General features: G+C 38.8%; 1 protein-coding gene and 1 pseudogene across 1 annotated transcript; one reads left to right on the top strand and one right to left on the bottom strand.

Moving 5' to 3' along the window:
* The first annotated feature begins 1,704 nt into the window (after window positions 1–1,704).
* On the top strand, window positions 1,705–2,099 carry LOC136405570 (small ribosomal subunit protein eS24 pseudogene; annotated as a pseudogene).
* A 14,392-nt stretch (window positions 2,100–16,491) lies between these two features.
* Window positions 16,492–16,902, bottom strand: LOC136405459 (large ribosomal subunit protein eL39). Its single transcript, XM_066384887.1, has one exon. The coding sequence runs from the start codon at window positions 16,854–16,856 to the stop codon at window positions 16,701–16,703; it is 156 nt and encodes a 51-aa protein (XP_066240984.1). The 5' UTR covers window positions 16,857–16,902; the 3' UTR covers window positions 16,492–16,700.
* Between the last annotated feature and the right edge of the window lie 3,825 nt (window positions 16,903–20,727).

Here is a 20,727-nt window from a genome sequence, read left to right as displayed (position 1 = left end):
AAGCCAGACTGCTAGGATTATTGCTCAACTTTGCTACCAAGTGTGTAATTTTAGTTATAATGAATAAAAACCACCTATAATCCCTTTTTTTAAAGAAAATACAACATGTTTACAGTAAGAAATGAAAGCAAAGCTATAGTCCATTAACCACTATATATTTGATTTGTATCCTTTTTGTTGGGCAGATAAAATATATTATGCTCACTTTGTTAAAGATGGCACCGCCCACGTAGAAGCCCATTGCCCAGGTGATTGCTTGGAATAGGTGTGATTATGTTAATATGTGTTGGGGGAGGGCTTTCCCACCAAAAGGTTTTAAAAAGAAGAGAGATCATGTTGTTTGGGAGAAGAGTGATTATGTTCTAGGAGGAGCCCATGCTGTAGGAGAGCAAAGAAAGGCCACGTGGAGGAGAAGAGAGAAGCAGCCAAGATGGCGGAGTGCTGAAGGAGAAGCCAGTTTGTGCAGAGTTTGTGCAGAGAGAAGGAGATGGAGAACAGAGGTGAATAAGGCTAATGAGCTAGAAACCTTTGATTCTAGGAAACTCAGATAAGTCAGTAGCTTTGTGAGCACTGAATGAGTGGGTTTTGGAGCCCAGTGTGTATTTTTACTTGCCCACTGGGTGCAAGCTAGGATTAAAGATGATATGGCCCACCAGTTCTTGGCTCCATTGTTTCATTACCATCTGTCCAAATCTAATGCGAACCTGCATAGGTCAGGCTGCTGTGATGGTGGCCGTGGCTACTGGCTTTACACTTTTCTTCCAAAGTTATACACACCAGTATGTAATAGATAATGCATAATATCAATAAAACTGGTTTGCAATTTGTTGGGGAGATAAAATATATTATGCTCACTTTGTTAAAGATGGCGCTGCCCACGTGGAAGCTGTTGCCCAGGTGATGTTAATGTGTGTTGGGGGCGGGCTGTGGGCTGGCAGGAGCCTTGTAGCCTGGGGCTTGGTTTTAGGACTAAGCCTTTTCTACCCTTTTTGATGTGGGGTGGTACAATCCAATCATGCCTCAGAGAAGTGACTTTGTATTAGAGACTTCCCTATTTTGTATATTGGATTAGAGGTTGTGAAGCTACAATATAAAATGGGGGCAGAACGAGAATTTGCGCTCTTGGTTCCTGGGATGATTAGAGGAGAGAGCAGAGCAGAGAGCAGAAGGAGGCCACGTGGAGTAGGCCAGGAGAAGCAGCCAAGATGGCAGAGTACTGAGTGAGATGCCAGTTTGTGTAGAGTTTGTATCTGGGATAAGGGAGGAGATGGGGAACTGAGGAGAATATGGCTGGTGAGCTAGAAACCTTTGATTCTAGGAAACTCGGATAAGTCAGTGGCTTTGTGAGCACTGAATGTGAGTGGGTTTTGGAGCCCAGAGTGTATGTTTTTTACTTGCCCGCCGGGTGCAAGCTAGAATTAAAGATGACAGCCCATCTGCTTTTGGCTCCTTTGTTTCTTTACCGACTGTCCGAATCCAATGCGAACCTGCACTGGCCGGGCTGCTCTGATGACCCTGGCCGTGGCTCCTGGCTTTACAGGCTAGATTTCAAACGGGGCTGATGAACCAAAGATTATGCATATACTTAAATTAATTAAAAAAAATTTAGAGATATCATTGATATATAAAAATATATTAGTTTCAGGTGTATAACATATTAAAATGCACATGAAATAACTGGCAGTTTGAAGATCAGCTGTCATCATGAATTATACAATAACTATACAGACCAGAAATTTCATGATCAACAGACTACTTCAGTGGAAACAAATGGTCATTGATATCCTTCATTCTGGGAGACCAACGGTATCTAAGAAAGAAATTTGAGAAAAACTAGTCAAATTATACAAGACCACACCAGATGCCATCTTTGTATTTGGATTGAGAACTCATTTTGGTGGTGGCAAGACAACTGGTTTGGGCATGATTTTTGATATATTGAATTATGCGAAGAAAAATCAGCCCAAACATAGACTTGCAAGACAAGGACTATATAAGAAGAAGATCCCAAGAAAACAGCAAAAGAATAAGAACAGAATGAACAAAGTTAGGGGACTGCAAAGGCCAATGTCGGTACTGGTGAAAGTAAGAGTATATGACTTTATCTTTGGTGATTTTGCAGTTGTTTTATGAGAGGATTAATAAACTAAAAGCTTTAAAAAATAGAAGTGAGACAGGTTAGCAAGAGAAAATAAACAGCCTGCCCTGTGGTGGCGCAGTGGATAAAGTGTCGACCTGGAAATGCTGAGGTCGCCGGTTCGAAACCCTGGGCTTGCCTGGTCAAGGCACATATGGGTGCTTCCAGCTCTTCCCCACCTTCTCTCTCTGTCTCTCTCTCCTCTCTCTCTCCCTCTCTGTCTCTCTCTCCCCCTTTCTCTCTCCTCTCTAAAATGGATTAAAAAAATTAAAAAAAAAAGAGAAAATAACCAAATTTAATATATATGTATGTATGGGAACCACATATACATGAGAGAATCAGAGACCCCACATGCAGGAGAGATCCAGAGATAGAAAAGGAACATAAGCATGTAAAACATTTTGAGCTAGGGATGAGGTAAGGTGCCTTGAAGGCTTCAAAGAGTTATTTTTCAGAATGATAAAAGCAGATGCTTAGTAAACAGAAGTTTGTCCTGCCTTATAGCTAGGTCAAAAGAGGTTATCTCTGATAGTGTCTTATCATGGGCCAGGGCTTTAATTCACATTTTTTCTAGGTCAGTAAACAATGGGGGCCAAGTTTCTCTTGGGTCTTGTTGGTTAAATAAGTTTGTATATATGATGTATATGTTTGCTCCCTTTGGGTGTGGGAGACAGGGTGTAAGCTGGCAGTCAGTATAGCCTAAGGCTTCATTTAAGACTAAACCTTTCCCTCCTTCTAATACTCAAGTCTTCTCAAAACTAAGCTTTTCCCCACACCCTTGACTGTTGCATGATACAAGGTGGTGCACTCTTATGAGGAATCCCATTTATACCTCAGATCAAGTGGCTTTGTATCAGAGACTTCCTTATTTGTATATTTGCTTAAAGGCTTTAATTTTCTACACAATAAAATGAAGCAGACCAAGGGCTCTAGCTCTCTCAGTTTCTGCTATCAGCATTGCAGAGGCTTCCCTGATCCCTTGCCCTCTTTTGTGGCTTGACTGTCTTGGTGAGACACCAATAAACAGAATGGCCCACCATCTTCTGACTCTGCCATTTCTTTACCATCTGCCCGAATTCAATGAGAACCTTCATGTAAATGGTCACAATGGCAGCTCCTGGCCATATAGGTCTGAAGCTAAAATTGCTTTTAACTCTAATCTAAATAAGCCACATAATAACTAAGGCACATTTTGGGGTGCCTGATTCTAAGTCCCCACAATTGCAAAATTAACACAGTGAGTGATAATCACAAAATCACTGCACATAGCTAAATTTTTTCTTGTGATGTGAATTTTTAATATTTATTCACTTAGCGTATTTCAAAAATATAAAATATTTTTAACTATAGGCACTATGCTAATGCTATACATTATATCCCTAGGACTTATTTTATAACTGGAAGTTTGTTTCTTTTGATTATTTTCCCTCTCACCCCCTGCCCCCCACAACTATCATTCTGTACTCTGTATCTAGCAAAACTTGCTGGGTTTTTTTTTATAATAACTATTCTATCAGCTGTGAGGTGATATCTAATTGTGGTTTTGATTTGCATTCCCTGGATGATTAGTGATACTGAACATCTTTTCATGTAACTATTGACCATCTGTAGATATTTAAAAAAAAAAACAAACAAAACATCTATTCAGATCCTCTGCTCATTTTAAGTTTTAATCATTTTTTAATTTTTCAATTATGGTTGACATACAATATTATATTAGTTTCAAGTGTATGCCCCAGTGATTAGACCAGGGATCTCAAACTCGCGGCCCGCGGGCTGCATGCGGCCCGCCGAACAATTTTGTGCAGCCCGCAGAACTAATCCACAAAGTTCAAAATATTTTGGATAAAATTAAGTAAGCCTAGAGGCCTACTTGTATTTTTCATTTCTCTAGCATCCTAGCTAGATATTAGCTTAGTTAACAGCAGTTGTGATGCGAACTACAGTTTCTGGTCGTTTTGTGACACTGAGTAAACTGCATGTACGATTGTGCTTGTTGTACTGATTTTTTTTTGTTTTCAACTTCAGTGAGAAAAGTGTTGCGTAACAGTTGCCTTTTGTAGACCTAGTGCGGCCCGTCGAATGGCTGTGATCTTGCTCTGCGGCCCACATGCTGAGTTGAGTTTGAGACCCCTGGATTAGACATTATATAACTTACTAAGTGATCATCTTAATAAATCTTATACCTGTCTGACACCATACATAACTATTAGTATATTATTGACTATATTCTCTATGCTGTGCTTTATATCTCCACAACTATTCTATAACAACCAATTTGTACTTTGTCTCTTTACCTTTTCACCCATTCCCCAAATACCCTTTCATCTGGCAACTGACAAAATGTTCTCTATTTCAATGAGTCTGTTTCTGTTCTGCTTGTTTGTTTATTTTATAGTTTTAGATTTAATTGTTCATAAATACGTATTCATTGTCAATTTACTGTTTATATATTTTTTATTTTATTTCTTCTTAAACAAAACCCTTTAGGATTTCATGTAGTATTGGTTTGGTGACTCCTTTAGCTTTTTCTTGTCTGGGAATCTCTTTATATGTCCTTCAGTTCTAAATGATAGCTTTGCTGGGTAGAGCAATCTTGGTTGTAGGTACTTACTTTTCATTGCTTTGAATATTTTGTGCCAATTCTTTCTGACCTGCAAAGTTTTTGTTAAGAAATAAACTGACAGTCTTATGGGAGCTCTTTTACAGGTAACTAACTGCCTTTTTTTTTTTTTTTTTTTTAGATCTTTTAGGAATCTCTCTTTGTATTTAAGTTTGTGCATTTTAATTATGATGTGCCTATGTAGTCCTCTTCAGGTTCATCTTATTTGGGACTCTGTGATTCTTGGACTTGTATGTTTATGTCCTTCACCAGCTCAGGGATGTTTTCTGTCATTATTTTTTCAGACAAGTATTCAATTTTTTGCTCTCTCTCTTCTCCTTTTGCACCCTCATGATGCAAATGTTGGTACACTTGAAGTTGTCTTAAAGGTTCCTTACACACCATCTTTATTTTTTTGGATTCTTTTTTCTTTCAGCTGTTCTGATTGGGTGTTTCTTTTTTTCTTATATTCCGAAGTGCTGATTTGATTCTTGGCTTCACCTATTCTGCTGTTCATTCCCTGTAATGTATTCTTCATTTCAATTAGTGTATCCCTCATTTCTGACTGGTTCTTTTTTATCATTTGCATGTCCTTTTTTATGCTGTTGAAGTTCTAATTAAGTTCATTGAACATCCTTATAACCAATGTTTTGAGCACTACATCTAGTAAATTGCTTGTTTTCATTTTGTTTAGTTCTTTTTCTGGAGTTTTTGTTTTGTTCTTCCACAGGGACATGTTTCTTTGTCTCCTCATTTTGTCAGCCTTTCTGTGTTTGTTTCTATGTATTAGGTGGAGTTGCTATGTATCCTGGTTTAGTAGAGAGGTCTTATGTGGTAGGAGTTCTGTAGGGTCTAGTGGCACAGCCTTCCAGATCACTCAAACTGGGCACTTCAGGTGCACCCCCAATTCCCATGGCTGCTGGGTATACACTCCTTGATTGCTGTTGGCATGTCAATAGGAGAGATTTACCCCTAGGCCAATTGGCTGCAAGGACTGTCTGCCACCACTGACCACTGACTACTGGAGGATCTGCTGTGCAGGGGCCCACCCTCTAGAGCAGAACTTACTTCAGTGTGACTCTGGTGCCTGCTGATTTTGTCCCTTGAATATGTCACTTGTGGGGGTGGTTGGATTGTGATTTGACTCGGTCTGAGGCTGTTCACTGGGTGCGCTGGCTCTGGGGCTTCCTGGGAGGTGCAGGGCAAGATCTGCTGGTACCTGTGTGCTACTCCAGGCCATCTAGTGTGAGCTACAAAGTGAGCTGAAGATAGCTGTTACTTGTGCTGGACTTGGAGGTGCCCAGGCAAGGCCAAGCTGTGAATCAAGACGGAGGCTGGCTGTTGCTAGTGCTGGGCCTTGGGAATACTTAGTGAAAGGTATGAGGCATGCTGAGGTCAGATACTCCTTGTTTGAGAGATTTAAAAAAAGTCTGAAGCATGAGCCAAGAGAAGACCATGCATATATTAATAGATAAGCCACTGGAAGACTATAAAGTTGGGTGGAGGTGGGGTTTTGGAATCACCAGGGCAGGGCAAACAGAGTGAGCCAGGTTGATGACTAGATATGGCACTTGCCTGCCAGCTCTATGTATGTGTGGAGTGGGAGAGTCTCAGAAAAGGTACAGTGGCCTTTGCTAGCACTTTGACCTGGTAGAAAGCTTTGTCTCCCCCACCCCCAACCCCCTCTGCAGCTCTCCCTTATCCTGATGCCAAACAATTCAGTTTCTCCCCACATGTCCCTGGTTTCTTTCAAGCTGCTGCTCCAGCTCTGGAGCTCTGAGGGAGTGAATTCAAATAAGTCTACATAGGAGCTCTTTAAGAAAAACTGCATAGGGCCCTGGCCCCATAGTTCAGTTGATTAGAACATCATCCTGATCTGCCAAAGTTTCAGGTTCAATCACTTGTCATACACATACAAGAATCAACCAAGGAATGCATAAATAAGTGAAATAACAAACTAATATTTTCCTCTCTCTCTTTCTTTAAAATCAAGAAATAATAAAAATATAGAGAGGAACTACCTAAGACTCCAGAAGCCCTCCATTTTACTCAGCCACAATCCCTGGTGGTTTTCACAGTCAGAAATTATGGGGTGTTCTTTTCCTGGTACTGGAATCCTGAGCTGTGGGGTCTGGTGTGAGGTTGAGACCCTCTAGTGGTGAGATTCAGCTGGTTCGCACCAGTTCAGCAGAACCAATACCTAACTTTTTGTTGAGTTTGGCCAACCAGTTGTTAAAATGGCACTTGTAATCAGAGTTCTCTCTAAGGTAGGAGCCTGGGAAGCCACCCAATGCAGAAATCACAAATTTATATTCCTTACTCTTTTTGACATTCATTTCCACAATAGCATATTCTAAGTGCCCATAGTAATGTTCATTCTGTCCATAGGTGAAAAAAATTGCAAGTGAGGACGCCAATCAAGAAGCAATATAAAAATACCTTAAATAACAGTTTTATTGTTTTTTGTCAGAATTATTTAATATTTACTCCTTAATATTTTAAAACCGTTTTATAGTTTTCGTTTTGTGTACCTTTTTTATTGTTCTTATTTAAGGAGTAAATGTATGAAATAATAAACTACCTTTCAGTATATAATTTTTTTTATACTAAAATGGTCATTAGGGCAGAGAACCACTTGTTAAATTATTTGAATCCCACCACTGAACCTCTCACTTCTCAGGGGTTACCTCCATAGCCAAGATAACCTTTCTGCTTTTTATCTACCACATGCTAATGTAGGACCAGTTTTTCTTTTCTTTTTTTCTAAAATTTAATTTATTGTGTTTACATAGATTCTAGTGTTCCCCTGAATGCACCCAACCTCCCTGTGTTCCCCACAACATCCCCCTTATCCCCCTCCCCATTGCGCCCTCCCCCTTCCCTTCAGGATTAGCTTTTCTGCTCTCTATAACGTTGTGTTATGTGTGTATAATTTTACCAATTTTTTTTCTTTCTCTGGTCTCATCCTCTCATCCCCTTTCCCTCTGTCCACTATCCCTCTGGTCCCTTTGATCCCACCTCTGTCTCTATTCTGTTCCTCAGTTCATATTGTTCATTGTATTCCTCAAATGAGTGAGGTCAAATGATAAGTTTTGTTCTCTGCCTGGCTTATTTTGCTTAACATAATAGTTTCCAGGTCCATCCATGTTGTCACAAAAGGTAAGATTTTGTTCTTTTTCATGGCCCCATAATTCCATTGTGTATATGTACCACAGCTTTTTAATCCACTCGTCCACTGATGGGCACTTGGGCTGTTTCCATATCTTGGCTTGAACAACGCTGCCATAAACATTTCTTCTTTTGAATTATTGGTGTGGTATTCTTGGGATATGTTCCTAAAAGAGGGATGGCTGGGTCAAAAGGCAGTTCCATTTTTAATTTTTTGAGGAATCTCTATACTGTTTTCCACAGTGGCTGCACCAGTCTGCATTCCCACCAGCAGTGCAGGAGGGTTCCCTTTTCTCCACATCCTCGCCAGCACTTATTCTGTGTTGTTTTGTTGATGAGTGCCATTCTGACTGGTGTGAGATGATATCTTATTGTGGTTTTAATTTGCATTTCTCTAATGATTAGTGATGTTGAGCATTTTTTCATCTGTCTATGGCCATTTGTATGTCCTCTTTGGGGAAGTGTCTATTCATTTTTTTTTTGCCTATTTTTTGATTGGATTGTTTGTGTTCCTGGTGTTGAGTTTTACAAGTTCTTTATAACTTTTGGTTATTGAACGTATTGTCCAATATGTTCTCCCATTGTGTGCTTTGTCTTTTTATTTTGTTCATATTGTCTTTAACTGTGCAAAAGCTTTTTAGTTTGATATGGTCCCATTTGTTTATTCTGTCCTTTATTTTCCTTGCCAGTGGAGATAAATCAGTATTGCTGCAAGTGATGTTGGAGAGCTTATTGCCTATGTTTTGTTTTGTTTTTTTGTATTTTTCCGAAGTTGGAAACGGGGAGGCAGTCAGACAGACTCCCGCATGCGCCCGACCGGGATCCACCCAGCATGCCCACCAGGGGCGATGCTCTGCCCATCTTGGGGCATTGCTCTGCTGCAATCAGAGCCATTCTAGCACCTGAGGTAGAAGCCACAGAGCCATCCTCAGCGCCCGGGCAAACTTTGCTCCAATGGAGCGTCGGCTGCGGGAGGGGAAGAGAGAGACAGAGAGGAAGGAGAGGGGGACGGGTGGAGAAGCAGATGGGCGCTTCTCCTGTGTGCCCGGGCCGGGAATCGAACTCAAGACTCCTGCACGCCAGGCCGACACTCTACCACTGAACCAACCAGCCAGGGCTGCCTATGTTTTCTTCTAGGATGCTTGCGGTTTCATGACTTACATTTAAGTCTTTTATCCATTTTGAGTTTATTTTTGTGAATGGTGTAAGTTGGTGGTCTAGTATCATTTTTTTGCAGGTAGATGTCCAATTTTCACAACACCATTTGTTAAAGAGACTGTCTTTACTTAATTGTATGCTCTTACCTCCTTTGTCAAATATCAATTGTCGATAAAGGTGTGGGTTTATTTCTGCATTCTCTGTTCTGTTCCCTTGATCTATGCCAGTACCAAGCTGTTTTGAGTACAATGGCCTTGTAGTATAACTTGATATCAGGAAGTGTGATACCTCCCACTTTATTCTTCCTTTTCAAGATTGCTGAGACTATTTGTGTTCATTTTTGGTTCCATATAAATTTTTGAAATATTTGTTCTATATCTTTGAAGTATGTCATTGGTATCTTAATATGAATTACATTGAATTTATAAATTGCTTTGGGTAATATAGACATTTTAATAATGTTTATTCTTCCTAACCATGAACATAGTATATGCTTCCACTTGTTTGTATCTTCCTTGATTTCTTTTATCAATGTTTTATAATTTTCTGAGTATAAATTTAACTTCCTTGGTTAATTTTACTCCTAGGTACTTTATTTTTTTTTGTTGCAGTAGTGAAGGAGATTGTTTTCTTAATTTCTCTTTCAGACTGATCATTGTTAGTATATAAAAATGCCTCTGATTTCTGAGTGTTAATTTTATATCCTGCCACCTTGCTGAATTAATTTATCAGATCCAGTAGTATTTTGACTGTGACTTTAGGGTTTTCTATGTACAATAGCATGTCATCAGCAAATAATGATAGTTTTACTTCTTCTTTTCCAATTTGGATTTTTAAAATTTCTTCTTGTTGTCTGATTGCTGTAGCTTGGAATTTCAGAACTATTCAATATGTTGAATAAGAGTGGTGAAATGAGGCACCCCTGCTTTGTTCCTGATCTTAAGGGTATTGCTTTTAACTTTTGTCCATTGAGTATGATGTTTGCTATGTGCTATGTGTCTGTCATAGATGACCTTTATTATGTTGAGGTATATTCCCTGTATTCCCACTTTGCTGAGCGTTTTGATCATAAATGGGTGCTGAATTTTATCAAATCCTTTTTCTGCATCTACTGATATTATCATTTGGTTCTCCTTTTTGTTTATGTGATGAATCACATTGATTGATTTGCGAATATTGTCTCAGCCTTGCCTCACCAGAATAAATCCCACTTGATCATGATGTATGTTTTTTTCATGTATTGCTGGAACCAGTTTGCTAATATTTTGTTGAGAATTTTGGCATCTAAATTTATTAAGGATATTGGCCTATAATTTTCTTTCTTTGTGTTGTCTTTGACTGGTTTTGGAATCAGAATTATGCTCGCCTCATAAAAGGAGCTTGGAAGTCTTTCCTCCTCTTATATTTTTTGAAAAAGCTTGAGAAGGATAAGAGTTAGTTCTTTGAATGTTCGGTAGAATTTGCTTGTGAAGACATCTGGCCCAGGGCTTTTGTTTGTTGGGATTTTTTTTGATAACTGTTTCAAACTCATTTGTTGTAATCAGTCTATTTAGGTTTTCTGATTCTTCCAGATTGATTTTTGAGAGATTATATTTTTTAAGGAATTTGTCCATTTCACCTAGGTGTCTAATTTTTTTTTTTTCTTTCTTTTTTTTTTTTTTTTTTTTCTGAAGCTGGAAACAGGGAGAGATAGTCAGACAGACTCCCACATGCGCCCGACCGGGATCCACCCGGCACGCCCACCATGGGGCGACGCTCTGCCCACCAGGGGGCGATGCTCTGCCCATCCTGGGCGTCGCCATGTTGTGACCAGAGCCACTCTAGCGCCTGAGGCAGAGGCCAAGGAGCCATCCCCAGCGCCCGGGCCATGTTTGCTCCAATGGAGCCTTGGCTGCGGGAGGGGAAGAGAGAGACAGAGAGGAAAGCGCGGCGGAGGGGTGGAGAAGCAAATGGGCGCTTCTCCTGTGTGCCCTGGCCGGGAATCGAACCCGGGTCCTCCGCACGCTAGGCCGACGCTCTACCGCTGAGCCAACCGGCCAGAGCTAGGTGTCTAATTTTTTGGCATGCAGTTCTTCATAGTATTTTCTTACAATCCTTTGTATTTTTGCTGTGTCAGCTGTTACTTCTCTACTCTCATCTCTAATTTTATTTATTTGAGTCTTCTCTCTTTTTTTTCTTAGTGAGTCTGGTTAAAGGTTCATCAATCTTGTTTACCTTTTCAAAGAACCAGCTCTTGGTTTCATTGATCCTCTGTATTGTTTTTTTTTTAACTCTATATCATTCATTTCTTTCTGTTCTTTATTATTTCCTTCCTTCTACTTCCTCTGGGCTTTACTTGCTGTTCTTTTTCTAGTTCTTTTAGTTGCCAGGTTAAGTTGTTTATTTGAGCCTTTTTAAAGCTTCTTTAGATATGTCTATAATGCTATAAACTTCCCTCTCAGGACTGCTTTTGCTGTGTCCCATAAATTTTGAGTTGTTGTATGCTCATTTTCATTTGTTTCAAGAAAATTTTTTATTTCTTCCTCGATCTTATTGTTGACCCATTCATTATTTAATAACATGCTGTTTAGTTTCCAAGTGTTTGAGTGTTTTTTAGTTTTTCTATTGTAGTTGATTTCTAGTTTCATGCCATTGTGGTCAGAGAAGATGCTTGATATGATTTCAATCTTCTTGAATTTGTTGAGGCTTATTTTATGTCCTAATATGTGGTCTATCTTAGAGAATGTACCATAAGCACTTAAAAAGAATGTATATTCTGCTGCTTTGGGGTGAAAATTCTGAAGATATCTATTAAATCTAGTTGATCTAGTGTGTTCCTTAATTCTGCTGTTTATTTATTATTTATTTTTTCTTGAGGATCTATCCAGTGCTGTTAGTGGAGTATTGAAATCCCCTAATACTATAGTATTGCTGTTGATCTCGCCCTTTATGTCCATCAAAGTCTGCTTTATATATTTAGGTGCTCCTGTATTAGGTGCATAGACATTTATAATAGTTATCTATTTCTGTTGGATTTCTTCCTATATCGTTATGTAGTGACCTTATTTATCTTTACTATAGCCTTTTTTTATTTCGAATATTTAATAATTTTATTTTTTTTAATGGGGTGACATCAATAAATCAGGATACATATATTCAAAGATAGCATGTCCAGGTTATCTTGTCGTTCAATTATGTTGCATACCCATCACCCAAAGTCAGATTGTCCTCTGTCACCTTCTATCTAGTTTTCTTTGTGCCCCTCCCCCCGTAACCACCACACTCTTATCAATGTCTCTTAGTCTCACTTTTATGTCCCACCTACGTATGGAATAATGCAGTTCCTGTTTTTTTCTGATTTACTTATTTTACTTTGTATAATGTTATCAAGATCCCACCATTTTGCTGTAAATGATTCGATGTCATCATTTCTTATGGCTGAGTAGTATTCCATAGTGTATATGTGCCACATCTTCTTTATCCAGTCATCTATTGATGGGCTTTTTGGTTGCTTCCATGTCCTGGCCACTGTGAACAATGCTGCAATGAACATGGGGCTGCATGTGTCTTTACGTATCAATGTTTCTGAGTTTTTGGGGTATATACCCAGTAGAGGGATTGCTGGGTCATAAGATAGTTCTATTTTCAGTTTTTTGAGGAACCACCATACTTTCTTCCATAATGGTTGTACTACTTTACATTCCCACCAACAGTGTATGAGGGTTCCTTTTTCTCCACAGCCTCTCCAACACTTGCTATTACCTGTCTTGTTCATAATAGCTAATCTAACAGGTGTGAGGTGGTATCTCATTGCAGTTTTGATTTGCATTTCTCTAATAACTAAAGAAGATGAGCATCTTTTCATATATCTGTTGGCCATTTGTATTTCTTTCTGGGAGAAGTGTCTGTTCATGTCCTCTTCCCATTTTTTTATTGGATTGTTTGTTTGTTTGTTGTTGAGTTTTATGAGTTCTTTGTATATTTTGGATATAAGGCCCTTATTTGAGCTGTTGTTTGAAAATATCATTTCCCATTTAGTTGGCTGTCTGTTTATTTTGTTATCAGTTTTTCTTGCTGAGCAAAAACTTCTTAGTCTGATGTAGTCCCATTCATTAATTTTTGCCTTCACTTCTCTTGCCTTTGGAGTCAAATTCATAAAATGCTCTTTAAAACCCAGGTCCATGAGTTTAGTACCTATGTCTTCTTCTATGTACTTTATTGTTTCAGGTCTTATGTTTAGATCTTTGATCCATTTTGAGTTAATTTTAGTACAGGGGGACAAACTGTAGTCCAGTTTCATTCTTTTGCATGTGGCTTTCCAGTTTTCCCAGCACCATTTATTGAAGAGGCTTTCTTTTCTCCATTGTGTGTTCTTGGCCCCTTTATCAAAAATTATTTGACTATATATATGTGGTTTTATTTCTGGGCTTTCTATTCTGTTCCATTGGTCTGAGTGTCTATTTTTCTGCCAATACCATGCTGTTTTGATTGTCATGGCCCTATAATATAGTTTGAAGTCAGGTATTGTAATGCCCTCAGCTTCATTCTTTTTCTTTAGGATTGCTTTGGGTATTCGGGGTTTTTTATAGTTCCATATAAATCTGATGATTTTTTGCTCCATTTCTTTAAAAAATGTCATTGGAATTTTGATGGGAACTGCATTAAATTTGTATATTGCTTTGGGTAATATGGTCATCTTGATTATATTTATTCTTCCTAACCAAGAACAAGGAATATTCTTCCATCTCATTATATCTTTTTCGATTTCCCTTAACAATGATTTATAGTTTTCATTATATAAATCCTTTACATTCTTTGTTATGTTTATTCCTAAGTATTTTATTTTTTTTGTTGCAATAGTGAAGGGGATTAATCTTTTGAGTTCGTTCTCAAATGTTTCATTGTTGGCATATAGAAAGGCTGTTGACTTCTGTATGTTAATTTTGTATCCTGTAACCTTACTGTATTAGCTTATTGTTTCTAGTAGTCTTTTTGTGGATTCTTTGGGGTTTTTGATGTATAGGATCATATTATCTGCAAAAGTGATACCTTTACTTCTTCTTTTCCGATATGGATGCCTTTAATTTCTTTGTCTTGTCTGATTGCTCTGGCTAGAACCTCTAGTACCACATTAAATAAGAGTGGAGAGAGTGGACAACCCTGTCTTGTTCCTGATTTAAGGAGGAAAAGCCTTCAGTTTTGTGTCATTTAATATGATGTTAGCTGATGGTTTATCATATATGGCCTTTATCATGTTGAGATATTTTCCTTCTATACTCATTTTGTTGAGCGTCTTAAACATAAAATTGTATTGTATTTTATCAAAAGCCTTTTCTGCATCTATTGATAAGATCATGCGGTTTTTGTTCTTTGTTTTGTTGATATGGCGTATTACGTTAACCGTTTTACATATGTTGAACCATCCTTGAGATTCTGGGATGAATCCCACTTGATCATGATGTATTATTTTTTTAATATGTTGTTGTATTCGATTTGCTAGTATTTTGTTTAGTATTTTAGCATCTGTATTCATTAGAGATATTGGTCTGTAGTTTTGTTGTTTTTTTTTTTTGTGCTGTCCTTGCCTGGTTTTGGTATGAGGGTTATGTTGGCCTCATAAAATGTGTTTGGAAGTATTGCTTCTTCTTCAATTTTTTGGAAGACTTTGAGTAGAATAGGAACCAAGTCTTCTTTGAATGTTTGATAAAATTTGCTGGTATAGCCGTCTGGTCCTGGACTTTTATTTTTGGGGAGGTTTTTAATGGTTTTTTCTATTTCTTCTCTACTAATAGGTCTGTTTAGGCTTTCTGCTTCTTCTTGACTCAGTCTAGGAAGGTTGTATTGTTCTAGGAATTTATCCATTTCTTCTAGGTTGTTGAATTTAGTGGCATATAGTTTTTCATAGTATTCTACAATAATTCTTTGTATATCTATGGTGTCCATGGTGATTTCTCTTCTTTCATTTTGGATTTTGTGTATATGAGATCTTTCTCTTTTTTTCTTGGTAAGTCTTGCCAAGGGTTTGTCAATTTTGTTGATCTTTTCAAAGAACCAGCTCCTTGTTCTATTAATTTTTTCTATAGTTTTTCTGTTCTCTATTTCATTTATTTCTGCTCTGATTTTTATTATCTCCTTTCTTCGGCTGGTTTTGGGTTGTCTTTGTTCTTCTTTTTCTAGTTCCTTAAGGTGTAAAGTTAAGTGGTTCACTTGGGATCTCTCTTGTTTGTTCATATATGCCTGAAGTGATATGAACTTCCCTTTTATCACTGATTTTGCTGCATCCCATAGATTCTGATATATTGTATTGTCATTTTCATTTGTCTGTATATATCTTTTGATCTCTGCACTTATTTCTTCTTTGACCCATTCATTTTTTAAAAGTATGTTTTTAGTTTCCCCATTTTTGTGGGATTTTTTCGCTCCTTTTTGCAGTTGAATTCTAGTTTCAAGGCTTTATGATCAGAAAAATATGCTTAGTACAACTTTGATTTTTCTGAATTTGCTGATGTTATTTTTGTGGCCCAACATATGGTCAATTCTTGAGAATGATCCATGTACACTGGAGAAAAATGTATACTCAGTCACTTTGGGATGAAATGTCCTATAGATATCTATCGTATCCAGGTGCTCTAGTGTTTTGTTTAAGGCCACTATATCTTTGTTGATTCTCTGTTTGGATGACTGATCTAGAGCCATCAGTGGTGTATTGAGGACTCCAAGTATGATTGTATTTTTGTCAGTTTTTGTTTTAAGGTCAATAAGTAGCTGTCTTATATATTTTGGTGCTCCTGGGTTTGGTGCATATATATTAAGAATTGTTATGTCTTCTTGATTCAGTGTCCCCTTAGCCATTATGAAATGACCATTTTTGTCTCTGAGTACTTTTGCTGTCTTGTAGTAAGCATTATCAGATATGAGTATTGCTACGCCTGCTTTCTTTTGGATGTTATTTGCTTGGAGTATTGTTTTCCAGCCTTTCACTTTGAATTTGTTTTTATCCTTGTTACTTAGATAGCCTTTGTTTTAAAGTCTATTTTGTCAGATACAAGTATTACTACCCCAGCTTTTTTTTCATTTCCATTTGCATGAAATATTTTTTTCCATCCTTTTACTTTCAGTCTATGTGTATCTTTTGTTTTGAGGTGGGTCTCCTGTAGACAGCATATGTACGGGTCCTGTGTTTTTATGCATGCAGCTACCCTATTTCTTTTGATTGGAACATTTAAACCATTTACACTTAAGGATATTATTGATATGTAGTTGTTTATTGCCATTTTTTTCTTTGAATATACATTCCTATTTTACTAGACTTTTTTTTTGCTTTGTTCTGTCTACAGCAGGCCCCTTAACATTTCTTGCAGCATTCGTTTGGTTGTAATGAATTCCTTGAGTTGTTTGTCTGTTTTGTTTTGTTTTTTGTCTGGGAAGCTTTTTATTTCTTCTTCAATTTTTTTTTTTTAAAAGGTCTCACATTTATTACTGATCCAGATCCTATTGCAAAAAAAAAAAAAAAAATTATCATAGAGAACACTCATTTCCCCAACAATCTCCCAATTAAAACAGCCAAGTGTCCGACAGCAGTGCTCTTTCCAGTGATTTATGAGGTGTAGGCAATGTGAACACAGCATAAATGTGAGCCATCTCATGTGTGGTTCCTTACAGACCCAGTTTGGTTCTCCTCCAGTGCCTCCTCTTAGAGTTGTACCTGATTTTATTACCAGTTTTCATCCGAATCCATTGGGGAATGGGCCGATTCTGCTTTTGTTTTTTGGCCAGGAACCTCTTGATCCTGAAAGTCTTGTGAGAAGACATGGCGAGGAAGAAACAACCGCACACACCACGATGGCGGAGAGAAAAAGGACCTCTTCTTCAATTTTAAATGATAGCCTTGCTGAATAAAGAAGTCTTGGTTGTAGGTTCTTGTTCTGCTTTGAATATTTAAGATACTTTGAATATTTGAGATTCTTTGAGTATTTTGAGATACTTTGAATATTTCTTGCCATTCCTTTCTGGCTTCAAGTGTTTTTGTTAAAAAGTCAAATGTCATCCTTATGGGGCCTCCTATGTAGGTGATTGACTGTTTTTCTTTTGCAGCTTTTAGTATTCTTTCTTTATTTCTTAGCTTCAGTACTTTGATTATGGTGTGTTTTGGTGTAGATCTCTTTGTGTTCCTTTTTAATGAGATTCTCTCTGCTTCTTTAACCTTTATGACTCTTTTCTGCATCAATCTAAAAAAATTTTCAGCTATAATTTCTTCAATGCGGTTTTCTATCCCTTGTTCTTTCTCTTCTTCAGGAACCCCTATTATGCAAATATTGTTTCTCTTCATGTTGTTACAGACCTCTCTTAGAGTTTGTTTCCTCAGACTTCTTGAACCTCTTTTTTTTTTTTGCTGTTCTGCTTCCTTGCTTTTCCTTATCTTGTCCTCTAAGTTGCTGATGCAATCCTCTGCTTCATCCAGCCTGCTTTTCCTTCCTTCTAGTGTAGTCTTCATTTCTGATATTGTGTTTGTCATTTCTGTCTGGTCCTTTTTGATGCTTACAATTTCTTTATTTAGGCGCTTATTAAATTTATCCATTGTAGCTTTGAGATTCTTAAGCATCCTAACAATCATTATTTTAAACTCTCCATCTGCTAATTTGATTACTTCCATTTCATCCAGATCTTTTTCTGGAGATTTTCTTGTTGATTCATATGGATTATGTTCCTCTTTCTTTCCATTGTTTTTATTTCTGGTTTGCAGGCTTGTTTGAGTTGTGGTCTCTGTAACTAGAGCTGCTTTTCCATTTTTTATCTCTTAACTGGGCCAGGTGTGAGGAGTCCTTTCTTAAGATGTCACTCTAACAAGGGTTGTTAGGTTCTGAACTGATGTTCTCCATATCTGGCCTCTGGATGTTCTCTCCCTGGACCTTCTTGGCTGGATCCTGGAGCAGACCAGTGAGGGTTGCTGCCTATGACTGGCCCTTATCTTCTTTTTGGAGCAACAGGTGATCCAGATTCTGGCAGTCTCTGCTGAGCCCAGGTGTCATTGTTAATATCAACTTAGGCTGGCTTTTATCTGCTTTTGGCCTGGATGATATTTGTTTAAATGTCAGGTTCCCCTGAGATCTGCTTTTTGCTGCCTCTTATTGGTGGCTACTTGTTGGGCACAATACTATAAATCAGGGTATTAGGAAAGGTATTGGATGTGGCTTGCCCCTTAGCTTCAGGTGTCATTCTATCCAACCTTATTATTTTATTTTATTTCATTTTATTTTATATATTTTTTTCTTTTCAGCCCTCAGAAGGGTGTGACCACAGGAGGCCAATGGGTGTTCCCTTTGTGTTCTCGAGGGCAGTCTGTCTGCAGGCCCGCCACCACTGCTGCTGCCACCTTGGGCAGTCAGGCTCGGGCGTTGCTGCTGCTGGCCTGCACTGAGGTCCCTGCAGCTTCTGCCTGGCCTCTGCAGGTGGGACTGTGCACACATGCCTGGTCTGCAAGCCCTGGCTGGCCCCAGCCTCCATCCCACCCCCATGGGTGGCACTATATTCATGTGCTTGAGCCATGGCCATAGCCTGCTCCTGACTTCCACCCCCATGGACAGGACCATGGTCCCATGTCCCACCACCACCTGCCCTCCAGCAAGCACTCAGCAGTGTTCGGGGTACGTTGTAGCTCAGACTTTAGCCCTCAATACTGTATCCCTGTTGGGCTCTCTGCTTCTAAGCGAATCTGCTCTGAACATAGCAGGAGAGCTTCTGTTTGGCTGGTGACCTGTTTCCTTTTGCTAGTATTGCTGGTTCTAGGAAAAACATTCACTTTAGATTTGGGTAGTGACTCAGCCCAGGGGTTAGGGGGGGCTGTCCCTCAAAATGTTTCTCCCTGTGCCTCCTAGATTACACTTTCTTTCTGCTACTCCAGTCTTCTCAGCTTTCCCTGACCCTGGAGTCCTGGGTGAGTGGTTGTGAAAGAGGTTTTCTGCGTGGTCCCTTTAAGATGAATCCTGAGTCTGAGAAATCTGTTTCTTTCTTGCAAACAGTATCCTGACTTGTTTCACAGCTAACTACTGTCTTTATGCCTCTTCTAGACTCTGGAGCCCCAGAACCTAAGCTGGGGTTTCTGTCCTGGGGCCCTGGACCCTCCCTTCTCTGGTAAAACCCCACTACTATGCGAGCTTCTCTGGGCCACTGCTCGCTCTTGCGATCTGGGCATCCCTCTCCACATTTCTGCTTTTCATACCAGTCTCAGTGTGGCTTCTTTGGTGATCTTTAGTTATAGATTCCTCTTGGTTTAGCCCAAAGTTGGTTTTTCCAGATGATTGTTCTTAAAATTAAGTTGTAATCCACTTTGGTTCTGGGAGGTGGAAGTTGGAACACCTACCTACTCCATTGCTATCTTACTGCTGCCTCAGGACCAGTTTTTCTGTATATCCACCCTTCGTACTAGTCTTGATGTAGCTTCTTCTTTAAATCCCTAGTTGTGGGACTTCCAATCAGCCAAATTTCAGGCAATTCTGAGTGATGTGTGTTCTGTAATTCAGTTGTAATTTTGATGTGGTTGTGGTTGTGGGTGTGTTTGAATACCACATTTACTTATGCCACCATCTTAACTAGAAGAACTCTGCTCATTCTCAAATCACTTGAGCTACTTGCTATTTTATATGAATTATTTATATATTTTGGATATTAATCCTGTATCATATATAAATTACATGTATTTTCTCTCATTCAATAGGTCGCCTTTTCATTTTGTGATGGTTTCCTTTGCTAAGCAGATTTTTAATTTTCAGTTACTTCCAATTACTTTTCCAAAGATTGTGACAATTTATTCTTTCAATAATAGTGTGTGAGAGAATGTCCACTTCTTCAATCCATATGGAAATTTTTAGCTTTTTAATAAAAAATTTCAAATATATAGAAAATAGTTTTAATGTTCCAGTTTCAGCAATTATCAAACTCCTATCAGATTCTTTTGAAGCTGTTTCAAATATGACATTTCCCCATGTAAATCAAATATCTTAAATTTTCGCCCTGGCCGGTTGGCTCAGCGGTAGAGTGTCGGCCTGGCATGCGGGGAACCCGGGTTCGATTCCCGGCCAGGGCACATAGGAGAAGCACCCATTTGCTTCTCCACCCCCGCCCCCCTCCTTCCTCTCTGTCTCTCTCTTCCCCTCCCGCAGCCAAGGCTCCATTGGAGCAGAGATGGCCCGGGCGCTGGGGATGGCTCCTTGGCCTCTGCCCCAGGCGCTAGAGTGGCTCTGGTCACGGCGGAGCGATGCCCCGGAGGGGCAGAGCATCGCCCCCTGGTGGGCAGAGCGTCGCCCCTGGTGGGCGTGCTGGATGGATCCCGGTTGGGCGCATGAGGGAGTCTGTCTGACTATCTCTCCTCGTTTCCAGCTTCAGAAAAATACAAAAAAAAAAAAATCTTAAATTTTCAATTCTTTTTAATTTTGCTTTTTTATAATAATATATAAATGTTATGCTGTTTGTTCTCCCTTTTTTTTATATCCCAAAGTGAGATGATAAAATGTATAACTTTTAAGAGGTCCCAACCTCAAGACAGAAATGTAAGATTAAACACAGTTTGTTTAAAAAATTAAAGTAAAAATGGAATCACTTTTGCTAAATCAAGTCACCAAGCCAAACCTTAATAACTAACTTATTTGTAATTTCAGCCTCTCCTAGAAATAAAATTTATTTTATT

This window comes from Saccopteryx leptura, chromosome 5 (genome assembly GCF_036850995.1).
Source record: "Saccopteryx leptura isolate mSacLep1 chromosome 5, mSacLep1_pri_phased_curated, whole genome shotgun sequence".
Taxonomy (NCBI): Eukaryota; Metazoa; Chordata; class Mammalia; order Chiroptera; family Emballonuridae; genus Saccopteryx; species Saccopteryx leptura.
This window is presented reverse-complemented; position numbering and strand designations above follow the sequence as displayed.